The sequence below is a fragment of the Mytilus edulis genome, chromosome 8 (genome assembly GCF_963676685.1).
Source record: "Mytilus edulis chromosome 8, xbMytEdul2.2, whole genome shotgun sequence".
NCBI lineage: Eukaryota > Metazoa > Mollusca > Bivalvia > Mytilida > Mytilidae > Mytilus > Mytilus edulis.
In genome coordinates this window covers 57,956,405-57,974,767 of record NC_092351.1, presented here as the reverse complement: position 1 = coordinate 57,974,767, position 18,363 = coordinate 57,956,405, and the positions used below count along the sequence as shown (strand labels likewise).

At 32.1% G+C, this 18,363-nt stretch overlaps 1 protein-coding gene across 1 annotated transcript in view; it reads right to left on the bottom strand.

Moving 5' to 3' along the window:
* LOC139485951 (uncharacterized) overlaps positions 1 to 18,363 on the bottom strand; it is a 55,340-nt gene that overhangs the window by 28,383 nt on the left and 8,594 nt on the right. Inside the window, exons 3-10 of the mRNA XM_071270631.1 lie at positions 13,277 to 13,393; positions 12,203 to 12,337; positions 9,075 to 9,206; positions 5,365 to 5,527; positions 3,771 to 3,924; positions 3,191 to 3,301; positions 954 to 1,169; positions 66 to 262 (exon numbers count right to left, since the gene is read on the bottom strand). Coding sequence (XP_071126732.1) covers positions 66 to 262; positions 954 to 1,169; positions 3,191 to 3,301; positions 3,771 to 3,924; positions 5,365 to 5,527; positions 9,075 to 9,206; positions 12,203 to 12,337; positions 13,277 to 13,393 — 1,225 coding nt within the window. The remainder of the gene's footprint in view (positions 1 to 65; positions 263 to 953; positions 1,170 to 3,190; positions 3,302 to 3,770; positions 3,925 to 5,364; positions 5,528 to 9,074; positions 9,207 to 12,202; positions 12,338 to 13,276; positions 13,394 to 18,363) is intronic.

Sequence of the window (18,363 nt, the reverse complement as noted above, 5' to 3'; positions counted from 1 at the left end):
GGTTCAAAACGTTTTTCTGAATATTTGTAGATGAAAAAAGCATCTAGGAGAAAATTCAAAAATACCTTTCTAAAGGTACAAAATATGATGGAATCATATGAAAAGGTATTCTTCGTTTGAGTGAATCCCTTATTTCTTTCAAAGTTGTCTGTTCTTCTTGTACAACGTATGCCACCAGGAACTTGTCTTTATCGTCCTGTCCTTTAACTAAAACTACACAGGAAGTTACCTCTTTACATTCAATTATGGTTGTCTTCAATCCCTGTATACGAAGGATGTATGATACAGTTATTATAAATTTATGTTCGATATGTTCACTATATTCTTTAGCACATACTGTTTTTTATATAGGAAAGACAGTTTGGGGTCCTTTAACGTTTGCTTTTCGGTATGAAACAAGGATCCGTGTTTAATAATGTACGTTGGCCTATAACCGTTTAATTTCACAAATTTGACTTGGATGGAGAGTTATCCTATTGGCACTCATACCACATCTTTTTATAGCGTTTGTTAAAAACACGAATTATCTCAGAGGTGGTTTTTGAGGCATAGCATCGCAGCAGTTTTGAACAAAACAAATTGAAAACTGCAGCTTGCTTTTTAAATTAAAAGATTGCAATTCTTCTTTTTTTAATTAATTGTCATCTTCATCTGAACATTTTTTTGTAACAAAAAACGTTACTAGTGTCAATTCAAACTATGTTATTGGAGTGGAAATTATTTTTCTTGTTGAAAGTTTTGAGGCGTTTGCAAATAATCAAATAAACAAGTATGTTAAAATGTTGTTAGATTACTGTCGCCTTAATACGCCTTTAAGCTAATGTAAAAAAAATGTATACCAAACTGTTACATTACTAATAGACAGTTATCGTGTATTTTTGAAAATATAGTAATAATTTTATTTATCAGTTCCAAATGCAGAAAAAGCACAGGACTCCTCTCGATGAATATACCTGTACATCTACGGAATGACCTCTAATGTTGACAGATGAGTCACATCTGCCACAAATCTCTAATGTTCCATCAGATAATATATATCCTAAGTCTCCAGTTCTATGAAGTCGATTCCCATGACTTGTTGTTAAACTTTCTGGCACTTTTATAAATCTTAGCTCTTCAACTGGTCTATTTAGATACCCATGGGCTAAAGTTGGTCCTCCAACATAGATCTTAAAAATATATTTTCTAAATTCAAAAGTGAAGAAATTTATGTTTTAATTTTGGAATAGGTAGCAAAAAGATAATACTTCGAAAACCTTTGATATTTAATCATTGTTTGTGTTTTTTCTTATATCCACTGTTTTATTTTCTTTTGACAATATTATGATGAACTGTATTGTATCTTTTGTAAATTATTAGGATTATCATTTGTTATTGAAACATACTTTAATTTAGACTAAAAAATACATTCGGAACTGACTATGTACATGATGTATATAGTTACAAATAATTCCGCCATATATTGGACTATCCATAACAAGATGTTAAGATAGTAATCGTACACAATACAAAATTCCTAAACCTGCTTTAAGCACTGAAATAAAAATATATGACGTAATACAGCTACGTTCGGGACATGTTATGTTAATGGTGTCGAGTAGGAATGCACAAATCAGTGTGAAACGGCTACTTTGATAAAGGAGGACACCATAATAAACAAGAGAGAGGCAAATGAATCCAGAGAGACATACAGCTGCGCCAGTCGAAAACAAACTGACAACTCTACGACGGACAAATAAAGATAAAGACAAACAGACAACAATTGTACAAGAAACTCAATATAAAAATACTTAAGACTAAGCAGCTACAACTCCGGTCAACCATCTATTGATTGCATCTTTAAAAATTAACCATATGATGATTTCAACTTTAAAGCTTAGAACTCATAGGGTATTCGCTTTAATGAATAGAAAATAATATAGTAATCATAGATTAATTGATTGTTGGTTGCTTTACGCCGCATGAGCACAAAAAGGCTACATCGCGGCGAGAGCTAATTCGAATATTTTTACAATTTAAAGCATATTTTTAAAATAAGACAAAAAGTCCTTCAATATACTAAAATTCTAGACTTAAGCAAATTGATTATTTACTAATAAAAATCAACAGTAAGATAACGTGGTAAAAATTAAAAACGACTTAAATATAATAACATTTTTATATTCTATAATAAATTCTAATTTCTTTTAAAAATGCAACAATATTTGTAAATGGAACATTATTAAAAATAAATCATACATATTATTGACATTGAAATGCTTCTTACGAATATCAGCAAAGTCAATACAATTAATTAAAACATGTTTAATAGTAACTTACAGTTGCAAGGTACACATTGCGGTTCATCTTCATTTTTTAAAAAGATACTCGGGTTTTATTCTAGTATGACCAATACGACATCTAGAAATAACACACTGATCTTTTCTGCACATAAAATTATTAAAAGGTATGTCTAAATTAGGTTTAATTTCATGTAATTTATTATCATCTTTTTTACTCCATTCATTTTTCAAAATATTAAAAACATATTCTCTAATATTAGATTTAAAATCTGTATATGGTATATCACAGTTAAATAAAGGGTCACCCAGGGCATGTTTTGCCTCAAGGTCTACAGCTGTGTTTCAAAGGATTCCAAGTGATCATAGATAAAAGCGTTAAAATCTTTAAATTTGATCTTTTAAGCATATCTCCAACACTAAAAAACTATGTTTGTATTGATATTTTCTAAGATTGTTAAGAAAGTTAACAGATACGCTTTCTGTTAAGTGATCATAGATAAATGCGTATCTGTTGACTTTCTTAACAATCGTAGAAAATATCAATACAAGCATAGTTTTTTAGTGTTGGAGATATGCTTAAAAGATCGAATTTAAAGATTGTAACATAGAATTGACAATTGGATTTTTTTCTAAGTAACGATTATCTTCCGACGGCATTTTTTTTTCAAAGCGCTTAGACAATTTCAGTGCACCGTTTCGATTCAAATAGGATGAAGTGGTATAGAAAAAAACTTGCAGCTGAGTAATTATTGATAAAAACATGCCTTATTTTAGAAAAAAAATCACTTTAAAGATTTTAGCCTTATATGCCGTCGCCATATTGTGGAAATCGTAATTCCAGTGACGGTTATCAGTTTAATACCAATGAACATGATTAAGCAAACATTTGTTTTTAGATATTTATATACCTCTCCTTTTCCTCCAGTGGATTGTATTTTGTTGTCTTTGTCAATAAGAACGAAGTCAACACCAGGTAAACTTGAACCAACTGGACAAACCCGTCTTTCGGTCAATAAGTTCTAAATATACAAAAATCAGTAAAAAGGAATAAATCATAAGTGATAATATTAGTGTTCCCTGCCTAATCTTAAAGAATGCAGCACATACATAGACTTCATACATGATGTTATATTTAAATTTCTCATCAACTAGCTTCACCACATAATAACAACACGTAACAACATTCAGCTATTTTTCATTGTTCGTCAAGCGTTCTCCTGTCCAATTTTGTTACTTTTTATGCAAAGCAAGGCAGCCTGATAGTTGACTTGGTTTAGTGACCACTTGTAAGTGTTATTTGCGAAAATTGTAAAATTTATTGCATGTGTAATATCGATAAGATAGATCAATTCGAAAAGGCAAATCTTGATCGCAAAGCTGACTGTTTAATACAAACAAACGTATGACTGGACTTTGATGAAACATTTCAAGTGAGTATACCTATCTTCACTTCTACGTGTTCTATCGATGAGGTGATAAAAATCTTACCTTATTTTTTTCCAAATAACTATTCAAATCCTGACAGGCAACGTCATGGCATTCTGATGTACTATAGAGGTTCAAAAACTGAACCAATGGCAATAACTTGAAACATTTGGCAAACAACGCTGTAGTCACAACTTCGCCACAAATCCAAATTTGCCTGAAATTAAATAGTACTTAGCTAGAAAGTCTACCTAAGCATTTTCAAATATACGGATATTAAGAGCTAGTTATTTGATTGAAAAAAAACTCGTTTATTGAGCAATAGAAAATATGATGTTTTCTCGTTTTTAGCTATGATGATTGAAGTATTTAACGACCTTGACTAGATAGCCTTCGCTTGCACTGTAGGTATTAAAGCTGGCTCGGATGTCTTCATCCATCTTGGATTCTGAAGTAGCAGATGACGTTGGTCTGATGAAATGTGCAAATTTTGAGAGTAGCATGTGATTTATGTAAGAGAATTTTGAGGTACATATAGACAATTTACTTTGCACATTAAGGGGAGATAACTCAAATAAAGTAATTTTCATAAAAGCAAATGTTGTGATTTTATTTCTTTTGATACATGAATGTACCAAAAAAAAAATGGTGACCCGATTTTTTCCGGATGAGTTTTATTTATACGAAACGCGCGTCTGATGTCTTCAATTATAATCCTGGCACCTTTGATAACTATTTACCCCGCTGGGTCGATGCCACGGCTGATGAACGTTTCGTCTTTGATGGTATCACAAGTCAAGTAGTTAGGACTGCGGTGTTGACATCAATATCAATTATAGGGTAATTTGTATAAATAAAGGCAACAGTAGTATACCGCTGTTCAAAACTCATAAATCCATGGACAAAAAACAAAATCGGGGTAACAAACCAAAACCGAGCGAAACGCATTAAATATAAGAGGAGAACAACGACACAACATCGAAACGCAACACACACAGAAACAGACCAATCATCAGACAAAACACCACGAGAATAACAAATGTAACATGAAAACCAAATACATGAATTTGGGATAGACAAGTACCGTGCCACGTCTTATCTCAATATCTCAAAAATAAGAGAAAACACAAACGACTCAACGTTAAAATGCAACACAAAGAGAAACGAACAATATATAACAATGACCATCTTCCTGACTTGGTACAGGACACTTTTAAAGGGGAATAAAAGTGGTGGGTTGAACCTGGTTTTAAGGCATGCCAAACCTCGCACTTTAATGGCAAAGTTAAATATAACATTGAAATGACAACATAATATTACAGGACTACAAATGTTTTATTTAAAAAAAAAGTTCAAAAAACTAAGGATTTTCTGATCCCACTAAGAGATAACCTTAGCCGTATTTGGCATAACATTTTTGAATTTGTGGCCTAAATGCTCGTCAACTTTGTACTTGTTTGGCTTCATTTCTATTTTGATCTGAACGTCACTGATGAGTCTTATTAAGACAAAACACGCGTCTGACTTTTGTACCATTATCATCAAACTTTATATCAAGTTAATAATGTGGTAGTACTAGTCATACTGTATACTAACTTGATATATGTCACGCAAATAGCTAACGGAAAAAAAATGAAGTGAAATATTTATATTTTACCTCAAACTTTTGAGTTCCTCCAATATCAATTCCGGAGTATTGATAACTGTTTCTAAAAGCGACGGCGTGAACATCATTTGTGTAATCTTATTTTTGTTAATGTATTTACACAGTAAATATGGATCATAGATGGTTGTGCTTGGTATGATGTTCATTGTTATTCCTGAAAAACAAGCCACAGAAAATTCAAGTTACTTGTATCTAAGCTGAATTTTAAATATGACTATGAAGTACTGGTTTTGCTCATTTTCGAAGGCCCTATGGTGGTCTATAAAGGCAACAGTAGTATACCGCTGTTCAAAACTCATAAATCCATGGACAAAAAACAAAATCGGGGTAACAAACCAAAACCGAGCGAAACGCATTAAATATAAGAGGAGAACAACGCAACACACACAGAAACAGACCAATCATCAGACAAAACACCACGAGAATAACAAATGTAACATGAAAACCAAATACATGAATTTGGGATAGACAAGTACCGTGCCACGTCTTATCTCAATATCTCAAAAATAAGAGAAAACACAAACGACTCAACGTTAAAATGCAACACAAAGAGAAAAGAACAATATTATAACAATGACCATCTTCCTGACTTGGTACAGGACACTTTTAAAGGGGAATAAAAGTGGTGGGTTGAACCTGGTTTTAAGGCATGCCAAACCTCGCACTTTAATGGCAAAGTTAAATATAACATTGAAATGACAACATAATATTACAGGACTACAATACAAATAAATAGGAGAACATATTAGACACAGAAAAACATGATTAATAGATAACAAAAAGCATCAGGTTTAAAATTCAATACGCCAAAAACGCGCCTTGCCTACACAAGACTCACCAGTGACGCCCAGATATAAAAGATCGAAAGTGAAAAAAGTACAAAGTTGTACAGCACTGAAGATCAAAAGTTGAAAAGGTTTCGCAAAATACGGCATTGTTTTTATGTCCGGGATAAGAACATTCTTATTATATAGAACAATTCATGCTATTGCAAACAGTAAATTTTATCAAATGAATATGAAAGAGATATACACAAAGAAACTAAAGTATTAACTAATTACAGAAAACTAAACCTGAATACATAACGCCTAGATATAAAAGATCGAACGTGAAAAAGGTACAAAGTTGTACAGCACTGAAGATCAAAAGTTGAAAAGGTTTTGACAAATACGGCATTGTTTATATGCACGGGATAAGAACATCCTTATTATATAGAATACTTAATGCTATTGCAAACAGTAAATTTTAACAAATGAATATGAAAGAGATATACATAATGAAACTGAAATATTAACTAATTACAGAAAACTAAACCAAAGTTTATCACAAAATAGACACACATCCGAATCAGTCCAAGCGTCAACGTAATTAAAAAAATTGTGACGTCACATACGATGGCGAAAAGGCAGACACGTTATGCCACATTTGAATTTATGAAATTTAGAAACAGCATGACGTCACATATGAAAAACTATCATTCAAAAATGAGATAGAATTAGGATTGATTTAGAACTAAATACTGATAATTCATTTAAACAAAATGCATATTGCAATACTTATTAATTGCAATTAACTGTAATATATATATGCCCAGTTTGTTATGAATCCAACTTCAAACGTAAATAATCGTACAAAATTTAATATAATTAATAAAGAGGAGGTGGTTAATTTTTCTATACGTCATACCTAAATATATAATAAGAAGACGTCAACACATTTGACAAAATCTGATGAGAATTACAAATATAACATTAAACATGTAAACTAAATACATGAATTTGGGATAAACAAGTACAGAAACACGTCTTATAGTAATGCGAATTCACATTCAGCAAAACGGTCACAATCGGGAATAAGTCACGTTTGGTAATTAAAAGATTAGACGACATAATGACAAACCACAATCTACCATGTAGTAAAAATGTCCTTAGCTAGTTTGGTTAAAGAGACATCATATGGATCAACCAATTCGTGATGGTGTCCATAAAATTTACGGAGTGTCAATTTTAATCTGTCCTCCTCATAACTTTGTTGGAGCAGTTTCTGCGTAAGGAGCACACTCCTGTATATGAAGTCCGTATAGTGTGAACAAGCACGTGAATAACGTATCAATTGTGATATGTAAACACCATACGAAGGGGCAGAGGGTATGTTACTGCTGAGAAATGGGAAATTGATAATTGGGAAGTTGAAATCGTCCCGTTTATCATAGATTTTTGTGTGAAGTCGTCCATCTACGTCAATATTGAGGAAAAGATCAAGGTATGAAGCAGTCCTTCTAGTATCAGTAGTATCCTTAATTTCAAGTTCACTGGGATATATGAGATGTAAGTATTGGCTGAAGTATGGGTTGTTCAACGATAAAACATCATCAATATATCGAAAAGTAAAATTAAAGAATTTCGCAAGGTGCTTTTTCTTTTTGTCTTTTAGAAGGTTCTGAATAAATTCTGCTTCATACGAATACAAAAACAAATCAGCCAGCAGGGGTGCACAATTAGTACCCATTGGAATACCGACTGTCTGTTGAAATATAAATCCTGTTGAAATATAAATATATCTTTTGACTTCCTTTGAATGTGTCTTGTTGGAAATTATAATATTTTCTTATTTTTTTATATTGAAAATAAGCAATAGATTGTATCGTCAGAACACGTTTAAAAGTTTTTTTTGGGGGTAAAATTGATAGAATTCTTAACATTGAAATGTTTATCAGATTTATGCGAAATGCATTGTAATATATTCAGAAGTTTAAAACACCGTTTGTTTCAATTAACATCTAATATCAAGTTTTAGGTGTTGATAAGTCGATTGAATAATCTAGCAATATTTTAAAACTTTTGAACTGTGCATGTTTACATCTCAGAAATCAATTACCGCTTTGATTCCACTGTTCAACAAATTGATTAAAATACCAACTCTTAACATTAAAAGTTACACTTCCAAAAGTATTGTCCTCTCTTTTCGTCACACAGCTTTGAACTTACAAAACATTTTTTTACTATACGATATCAAAAGATCGCTGTGAAATTTCGACCTTTCGTTTCTTTCCTTTAGTTTATTAAGCAGGTTTATAGCAAATAAAATTATTGTCAAGACATTTCAATCATTATTTTCTAATGTCATTCAATTTCTCTAAATAGTAAATCATTTAAAAGACTTTGATGACGTCACGGTCACAAGACACAATCATGTCTAAGAGCTGATAAACAAAAATAATTTAGTTAAAAAGATGACGTGTGACAACCAAAATTAAATTATAAACATTGAAAAAATCTGACAAAACACTACACCTGCTAATGTGGGAGATTGTTTCAATCACATTATAAACTCATCGAAGATACAGGTTATTTTTACTAATGCATGTTATGGTTTTATAACATACTTACACTTTGTTTGTATTAATTTGTATTCGCTTTTAAAAACTACCAGGAGCAAAATAGGTCAAAATTGGACTACAGCCGTTTATACAAATGAATTAAAAATTATTAGACTCGAGAAAATTGTCACGAAATGGTGAACTAACCAATTAATATCATTATCATGATCAATAATGATGACTTTGTTAACACAAATGCTGTTTCATTTTAACAATGTTTATTTAAATCAAGCTTGATATATTTATTGAGATGCTTATACTTTCTACTATAATTTTACAAACGCATTAGGTGTTTATTTAGAAAAACATCTAATGAAAATACCTTTTAATAATGGTCGCAGCATTTCCCATGGGAAAAATATGTTGCAGGCCACTCTATCATCTTGGTTAAAAGGATAAGCTTCATGTCTCCAGTGGTATGACAATACTGCTCCTCTGTGTGGACAAATTATTCCTACGAAAATAAAACAAGGAAGATTGCATGTCTCCAGTGGTATGATATGTGAGGACACGATATTCCTTCAAAATATATATGGTTTTGTGCCTATTGTTATATGAAGATAATGAGCAACTATGCGGTAGAATTATTCCTTCAAATTAAAACCAGCTTTATGTTTAAATTGGTATGAAACTACTGCACCTCCGTTGGCAAAGACTTTCCCCATCGGTACAAAAATAATAATCTCCAGTGTGGACTGATAACTGTTACCATATAAGATAAAGGTCATGTGTAAAGTGTATGAAAGTATTGATCCTATGAGTGAACAAAATACTGGTATAAAATGCAAGAAATTTCATGCCCAAATTATTCGTAAATTATTTCTACTCTTTGTGGACAAACCCTCAGCCCTTACAAAATTAAAATTCATGTTATGTCACTATCGGAATTCCATATGAGTTAAGTGGGAGTGGTTTATTCTAGTATATGGATATTCATGATATTAGTGATATTAAAACATTTCACTAGGACAACAGATGAAGCAAATGATGATGAGCGATTGAAACAAGTGCAAAAATCACATAACAAGCTAACGCGTTGTCACTGTTGGCTTTTTATTATTTTGAAAAGACCAATTAAAGTATGTTCATTGTTATATTAAATATTTTAACAATTTAATACTAGAGCATTCATCGAAATTCCAGATTTAAAGATACTAGTAGTTGGTAAAATAATTTCGTTATATTGTGCGAGATTGACCAAATACTATACAAGTGTGAGGTCAGCAAATTTCACTCTTATCCAATATGGAATTTACTGACCCCATATATATTGTATTTTCTCGAACCCCATTTGACATTTACTGACAATATAAAGATTTTATTAGGTATTAATAATTAATAATATGATCTTTGGTATCTTTCGTCCCTCTTTTACAGTGTGCTTCTATAGATTTCATAGATTTTTCTTTTTTCTTACCTTGTATTATACAATACTAGTATTCTATAACCTATCTTACACAGTGTTGTATTTAAACACCATCAAAATACATTGGTTGATTGATTGTTTGTTGCTTAACGTCCAGTGGCAACTATTTCGTGCATATTCAGGACGAGAACAAGTTCACAATAAGTACAATAGGTAGGTCTTGTCACAGTAGAGGCCATCTGGGATGATGGTCGGGGAAATTTGGACTGCCACTGGAAAACGAGAGTTTATCGGATAGGGGCAGAAATTTTGCCTTGCAACAGGCCACCTACGGACCCCTCAAAGAGTTGTTGCCAGGGTTCTTAACGTGCAAAGAGCGTGGCATTCGCTCTACCTGAGACATCGGATTTAACGTCCCCATTCTGACCTGACGCGACTGCCAACTTGATTCATCCCACACAGCCAAAAGGACGCCCCACTTCAGCAAGCGTTTTACCGCCGGTCGGGAGAAGACCAAGTAACCATATTTCTATTCCTTAGTCACCCTTTGGGGTCAAGATACATACGTACTTTATTAAGCAACTGAAACTGTATTTAACATATGATAACACAGTGTTGAAATTAAGAATAAGATAATAGACGAATAAACATTTTTATCAAATAAATAATTTAACTTATATTTCAATACCCTTTGTAGTTTTAGCGTACTAAAGGCTTTATAAACTAAGATAAAGCGTTATCCATGATATTTGAATCATTCTAACAGTATAAATCCATGATGTAATCTAATATACCCTATCTTGAAAGATTTAGTTCAACTGTATGTGCCAGTAATTAACCGGTTTACCACCTTTTTATGCAATATATGAATGAAAAATTAGGTATTTAAAAGATTTGAAGATAACTGTTTAAAGTTGTTAAAAACTTTAAAACTACTGTTTAGTGCATTTCACTTATCATGATAATTTTGTAATAATACCTGTGCATGTGTTATAATATCTGTACACACAAAAAACAAAAACAAGTAATTGTTATAAATAATCAGCAAATACCACGAACAGCTATAAATAAGTTTTACGTCGAGTTACCTACCGTTTCTAAACCCCGATTATTGGAACAGACAAACACACATCCGTGAAACTCACTTTTAAACTTTTTGAAGAATGATATATAGAAGACATAAAACCATCATTTATTTATATTTTTCATCCATAATGATAGGTTTTGAACTGACTTAGATGATTGATCGATAATCCGTTGATCTTTAGAAGTTCACAACTGGTCCAGTGGAGATTCAGTCACTCCTTTTTATTATTTTTACAATACAATGTTATATAAATACAATAATTGATAGATTGAACAGCAAACTGAATTCGTCAGTCAATATTTGCCTAATGAAGAAGGGGGCGAAAGAAAACTAAAGACCAAGCAACACCAACCCAACCAAAAACTTAGGGTGATCGCATATGCTCCTGAAGGATAAACAGATTCTGATCCACATGTGGCAGCCGTCGTGTTGATCCTGTTATAACATACACGGTAAATAGTATAATTTGGTAGGTCATATTAGTGGAATAAAAATAGGGTTGTAGTTACTTACGACATAAAGAATATATCTGATATATAAAGCAGATGGTCGATATCATTATTTGACTTCTTTCAAAAGTTCTTGCCCTTTTCACATGATTTTCGATTTTTTGAATAAACTTTCAACATATAGATCAAAATATGCTAACGATCAATCTTCACATGTAAAATCACCATCAATAGTAAGAAATATAGCATCTGCAAATATATATCAATATGGATAAAGCCTCTTGTGAACTGCAGTTTGCATAAGAAAGAAAGTCCTTAATGTTTCGAAAGAGTTAGAGACAAGTATTTCGTGAGATTAAAATCAAACACTTTACTAATAAAAATAATAAAACATACATGGATGTTATTGCTGTTTTTTTTATCTTCTCGGTGGTGTACCACAACACAGTAGGAAGATGTTACGATAAAAGAATATCGAGACACTCACTAGCGTTGATTGAATCATGATGAAAAAAAAATACAATTATGCATTACTCAAAAACATTTACCTTTTGGTTTTCCGGTTGTTCCAGATGAATATACAATGTAAGCGCGATTGTCTAAAGTCAAATCTGTTGGAAGAGTTGCTTCCCATGTCACTAGTTCTTCTTCCAATTCAATAAATGTGCATAGATGTTTTATCTCTAAACCAAAACACAAACAAGATTAAATGGACACTAAGTGTGTATGCAAGTTAAACTAAGCTTATAATTTTTCAGTAAAACATAGATTTCTTTCGCCTAATTATAATACGTTGTTACATACACGAGCGAATCGTACAAGTAGAGATTTATAAACACCAGAAGATGGTAACACGCATGACAAGGGAACGTCATCATCTGAATGAGGATAATTAACAATATGCAACTCATCTCTTTTATCATATATTTTACTTTTGCTCAAACCTTGACTGAGTTAAGAAAAGCACACATGACAACAAACCTAAAACAAACAGTGTTTTACAAAATCTGCATTAGCCACATAATATAGCAGATTCCATAAAGTGTGTAGCCAAATGTTATATTTTTTGTTAGCTTGCTTGTTAGCTGAACCGCGAAGTCATTGTTAGGTTAGGTAAACTTCCCCACTTTAAGAATAGACTAGTCCGACAGAAAACCAAACGATCTGTCTGTTGGACTATGTTACTTCGAAAGGAGGGTAGTTTACCTGATCTAATGATGACTTCACGGTCCAGCTAACAAGCAAGCTAACCAAATATATTTCCTTTCGCTACACACTCAATGGAATCCGCTGTAACTGAATTGCACTTTTTACTTGCATAGATTTTGCTCTTAATTTTGAAAAGGTATGAGCTTAACCTGTCCATTCACCTTCATGAGTTTATGACATTTCCGAAGTTTTTGTTTGTAGCTTAATTTTATCTTCTAGATGAGTCCAGCATTGGTAGTATATTGCTGTCTTACTTTTACATATGATTTCACTACAACTGGTAATCAGAAATCTTTACTGTTTTAAAATTAGTCCTTGACAATTTTAAATTTACTTATTCTGAAAAATAATTAAGATGTTTTTATTGATTAAGATGCAATATAACTTTTCTGTCTGTATTATCTTTCACTTACCACCTAGCGTGTCTGTTAACTGTTTATTAGATATAACTGCTATTGGCTTTGCATCACAAAGGATAGATTTCATCGTAGGCAGTGGGTATATCACATCCAGGGGTAGGTAAGCAGCACCTGTTTCGATATCAAGTTGTTTGTCATTAAAAACATAAAATAAGGACAATGAACTCGATTCAATGATAGTAATCCATTGTTCATTTACAGTTTTGATTACACATATTTTGTGTAAACGTGTCTATTAACACAAGAGCAGACTATCAACATAAAACAGATCAGAACCAATTACTCTTATGATTCTGAACTATTTCGTCGATTCATATTGCATAAAACAGTCTACAATTATAAGAATTACCGTTTCTGATTGGTTGAATGATTGATTGATGGTAACGATACTTGCATCACTATTGTGTTAATTGTAGTCGGTTCGTTTTTATTGATTGAGGATGTTAATGCACCAAGATAGAACCACCGACTTTTGATAGGAAAACTGACAGGTTTTATGACAATAACGACTTCATCATTGTGTCTTTAGGAGGATCATATCTTCATACTTATCTTGGATGTACATGCAATTTGGAATCAAATGTTTAAATAAGAACTTGTTCAACGTAATTTAGCTAAAGAGTTATTTGAATCAAATATTTGGGGTCATTATAATAATGTTTTACTATTTAATATAGAACCGAATACAGTTTGAATTTTAGGAATTGTGTTGAGATACTAACAATCTTTTTTTATAGTAAATCTTGAAAAATTGGCTGACAACAGGGTTAACAAACGGTTTGAAATGGCACTTCTTGATGACCCTTTAGACAACTGGCAAAATCTTTAAGATTATTCAACATTGATATGCCTTACATTCCATGGTGTACATATGTTACAGACGTCATGTGGTAATGTCAGCATATTGATATTCTTGTTTCATACACGTTCTGCATGGAAATTTCACAGTAAAGTGTTTAATTGCAAAAGTTTTTAAAAAAAAATATTTTGCAAAGTGTCTCGAATGTGTTCAAATCATTAACCCCGTAAGGAAGATGGTTCGTTGTCAATGGGCATAAAGAATGTCTAATTAGGACAAAGGTGATAATGGTCATCTATAAGTATTGTTATGCTCCACCTACGATAGTAGAGAGGATTATGTTTTCTGGTCTTGCCTCCGTCTGTTCGTTCGTCTGTTCGTCCGTCGGTCCGTCTGTCCCGCTTCAGGTTAAAGTTTTTGGTCAAGGTAGTTTTTAATGAAGTTGAAGTCCAATCGACTTGAAACTTAGTACACATATTCCCTATGATATGATCTGTCTAATTTGATGCCAATTTAGATTTTTCTAACCTATTTCACGGTCATTGAAGATGGAAAATGAAAGTGAGAGTGGGGTATCCGTGTACTTTGGACACATTCTTGTTTTTGTTATCATGTACTCATTTCGAATATAAACTCATTTTGAAGTAAATTTTAAATGGTTTGAATCAGGTTTGAAAAAAATTTAAAGCACAAAAATACTGAATTTCGAGAAAATTCATAAAGGAAAGTCTCTTATCGAATATCAAAACAAAAAGCTCAAACACATCAAATGAAAGGCTAATAGCTGTCATACTCCTGAATTGTTACAAGCATTTTCTTTTTTAGAAAATGGTGGATTAAAACTTGTTTGAAAGCTAGCTAAACCTCTCACTTGTATGACAGTCGAAACAAATTCCATTATATTGACGTGTGAACAAAATAAACAGAACTAAAGGTTAACATGTCAAATTGGGAATACATCAGACAACATTGTATTGTAATCCTAAGCATTATAAAATATACTCATGTGTAACAAAGAAGTACAAAATGGAATATAGACCAAGAAAATAAGCAAAAAGTAAAGAAAATAATACTCAAAATTATCAAAGTACAGTAACACAATGACTGGCTGTGTAAGTATAGAGCCACGTCATATATATATCAAAGCAACATAAAAAGGCATATAGACAAAGTACATAAGCGGAAATGAAAGACAACCATACACAAATGTTTTACAATGGCACAATCAAGGGATGAATAAGAACAGAGCAACGTCATAGGTATTTAAGAAACGCCAAAAGTACGTATAGACAAATCACATATCAAAAACAAAAGACAAGCCTACGAGAATTATCGTTAAAAAATAACGCAATTACGGGATATACAAATACCGAGCCACGAAGATTATACCGGTTTGGTTATTACATGTAACATTTGTCGAACAAATTTTAGATAAAGTGTATTAAAAATATCACTTGCTATTAATATGTTATTTTGTTTGTCGTTGTTTTGACTCGATCAGATAATGAATCCTTGATTCTGAGGGAAATATTTAGTACAATACTAGAACCTCAACTTAAGGGGGCTCGCGGGTCTAAATCATATTTTTTTTCTAATATAGGATTTCACTATATTTTTCTATAAATGAACTTTATCTAATACTTAAAATAAAAATAAAATAACAAATTGGGGTCACTGTTCATTTACGCTCACAATCTGCCTTGGAAAAAAGCATACATTTTTGTAAAGGTACTTTTTTCTGTTGAACTAATAGGAGAAATATTAGTAATATTGAAATAAATTAATAACCTAAATACAGAAATCGCTTCAATTTTACAATTATTTAGTTTATGTACAGCTTATTTGAAAACAATAATAAAAAAATATAGGTCACCGATGTGTTAAAAAGATACTTTCAATTTTGATGCCAAAACATGGCATTTTTGGACCAAGGGAGATGATTTTGAGCATTTTCAATGATATAAACATTTCAAAAGTCATCTGGGGGCAAACAGAATCGATGTTATTGGTTGATTTTTGTAACACATCATTAAGTAATGACTCTTAGTGTAATAAATAAAATTTGTAATGAAAAAAACAAATGTTTAATTTTTTGCTCAAAATTTTGTACCCGCGAGCTTCCTATCTTGACTGTAACGGCATGGTCCTGGGTATTTTAGATTAATATCTTGCGTCAGAAACATTAAATATAAAAACAAAGATTTAGTCTGATTGTAAATAAGACAAATCTTTACAAGAGACCGAATAAACAGACATTTACACTATTATAGGTCACCGTACGGTCTTGAGATATATATAGAATAAAGGACGTTTTGTTTTTGATACTGACTTTATCACAGTAAAATATCAGGTGAGCCCGAAGGGTGAGCCTTATATTTTCTGTGATAAAGTCAGTATCAAAAACAAAAAGTCCTTTATTCTGTTTATCGGTAATTTAACAAAAAAATCCCTACAATAACAGAGAAAATAACAAAGGAACTTCTTTTTTGCTTCGAATCACGGCGAATCACACTTGACGTCATAGGCTGCACTACGTCATTTGAAATTTTGTCACAGTGCAATAAACATGGCGTTCTCTTGCACAAAGTATCGAAAAGGAATTATTGCTTGCGTTGCATTAATATTCTGCTTTGGACATGACTCTAACAATGCCAAATATAATCATGGTAGCATACCGGTTAGTCATTTTTTTTTATTTTTCACAAAGCATCAGCATAGGTTAACTAATAGTCAGAAATAAGAATGATACGAATCAGCTGAATTTTATCGATCATCATTTTGAGTTCAACGACAAGTTATAATTATATTTTACTTAGATTAGTGGATAAAAATACATTTATTTTGTCATTATTCGCCCAGTGTTCATCATGAAAACGATCACATTGATTTCAAATAATTTTAAGAAGAGGAGACATTTATACACGACTCAAGAGGCAATGTAAACCGACTAAATTATCTGAACCAGATCATTTCTTGTCGACTTCATAATTATTTCAAACATTTTAATAGACGTCACTAAACTTTTAGCTTACAATTCTTGCTTTTTCAAAACCATGTTCATTTATTTTCAAGACAGACCAGAAATATGAAACTTGGGAGTTCAAAGGCCTTGCAGTTACCTTTAATTTCAGAAGCGAATTTAGGGGTAGGCAACCCGGGTCACAGTCACCCCTTATAAAGGCTACAATTCTGGTCAGAGCAGACTTTTATTGTGTAATGTCCCCTGCTATACCTCCCTTTTTAAAATGTATCCTATAGATCCGCATTAGTCCAAATAATTATGACGTCTTGGAAGGCTATTTTATTTTTTGCTTTGACGCCTTCCTGTCGATGTGAGGCGTCAAAGAAAAAAAAATATAATAGTCTTTCAAGATGTCATAATTATTTGGAATAGATCCGCATATGAATATCACCAAGGATATACTACACCAATCCTTGATATCACGGTTCACTTTTTTGTTCTTTAATCTATGAATAACTGTCATTGACAATGAAACCACATCTTTTAAAATTGTATATGATGGTCCCACGAAAATGTCGAAAATGCATAAATTTCATTTTTTTTCTAGCTTTTCTCCTGCGATAGCGTTACCTTTTTGGTCACTATTTATGTGTTGCGTTTAAATATGAACTTTATAGTGACTGAACAGGTAAAACAAATACTTCTCAAGAAACAGAAAAAGAAAACTATACTTGGAACAGCACCAGGCTATGTATTGGTATGAATAAAAACTCAGCATGGACGATATGTAGTTGTACTTCACATAACGCATTTTTTTTAAGTCTATCGGGTTTTTCATGCATTTTCTGTTCACATTTTCACAATAATCTTTCAAAAAGGCTAAACTGACTTTGTGAAAGTTTCAAACAATGTCAAGTGTTTCATTCGCCAAAAATCTCGTGCGTTTCTGCGAAAAAAAATCGCGCGCAATTTTGTGAATGAAAAGGCGAAGTAGATCCTTACGCGTTGCATTCGCGCTTGTCATTTGCGTACTAACCCAATAATTTTTATATCACGGCCAGTCCACTGATACTGACATTATCAGCGAGTACACATCAAGGGAAAAATTAAGTACAAATTACCGATAAATGAGTATAAACACTGCATTGAACTATTTAAAATAATAAAATACAGATATTTTAGTGATGGCTCTTTCATTGTTTGCTTATTGTTGCTAATCAAGACATTATCAAGAGGTCATACAGGTTAAATGAGGACCCATATCTTCATTTCAAAACGAAGATCCAGAGTTTTTTTTTCGAAACGAGGACACAGAGCTTT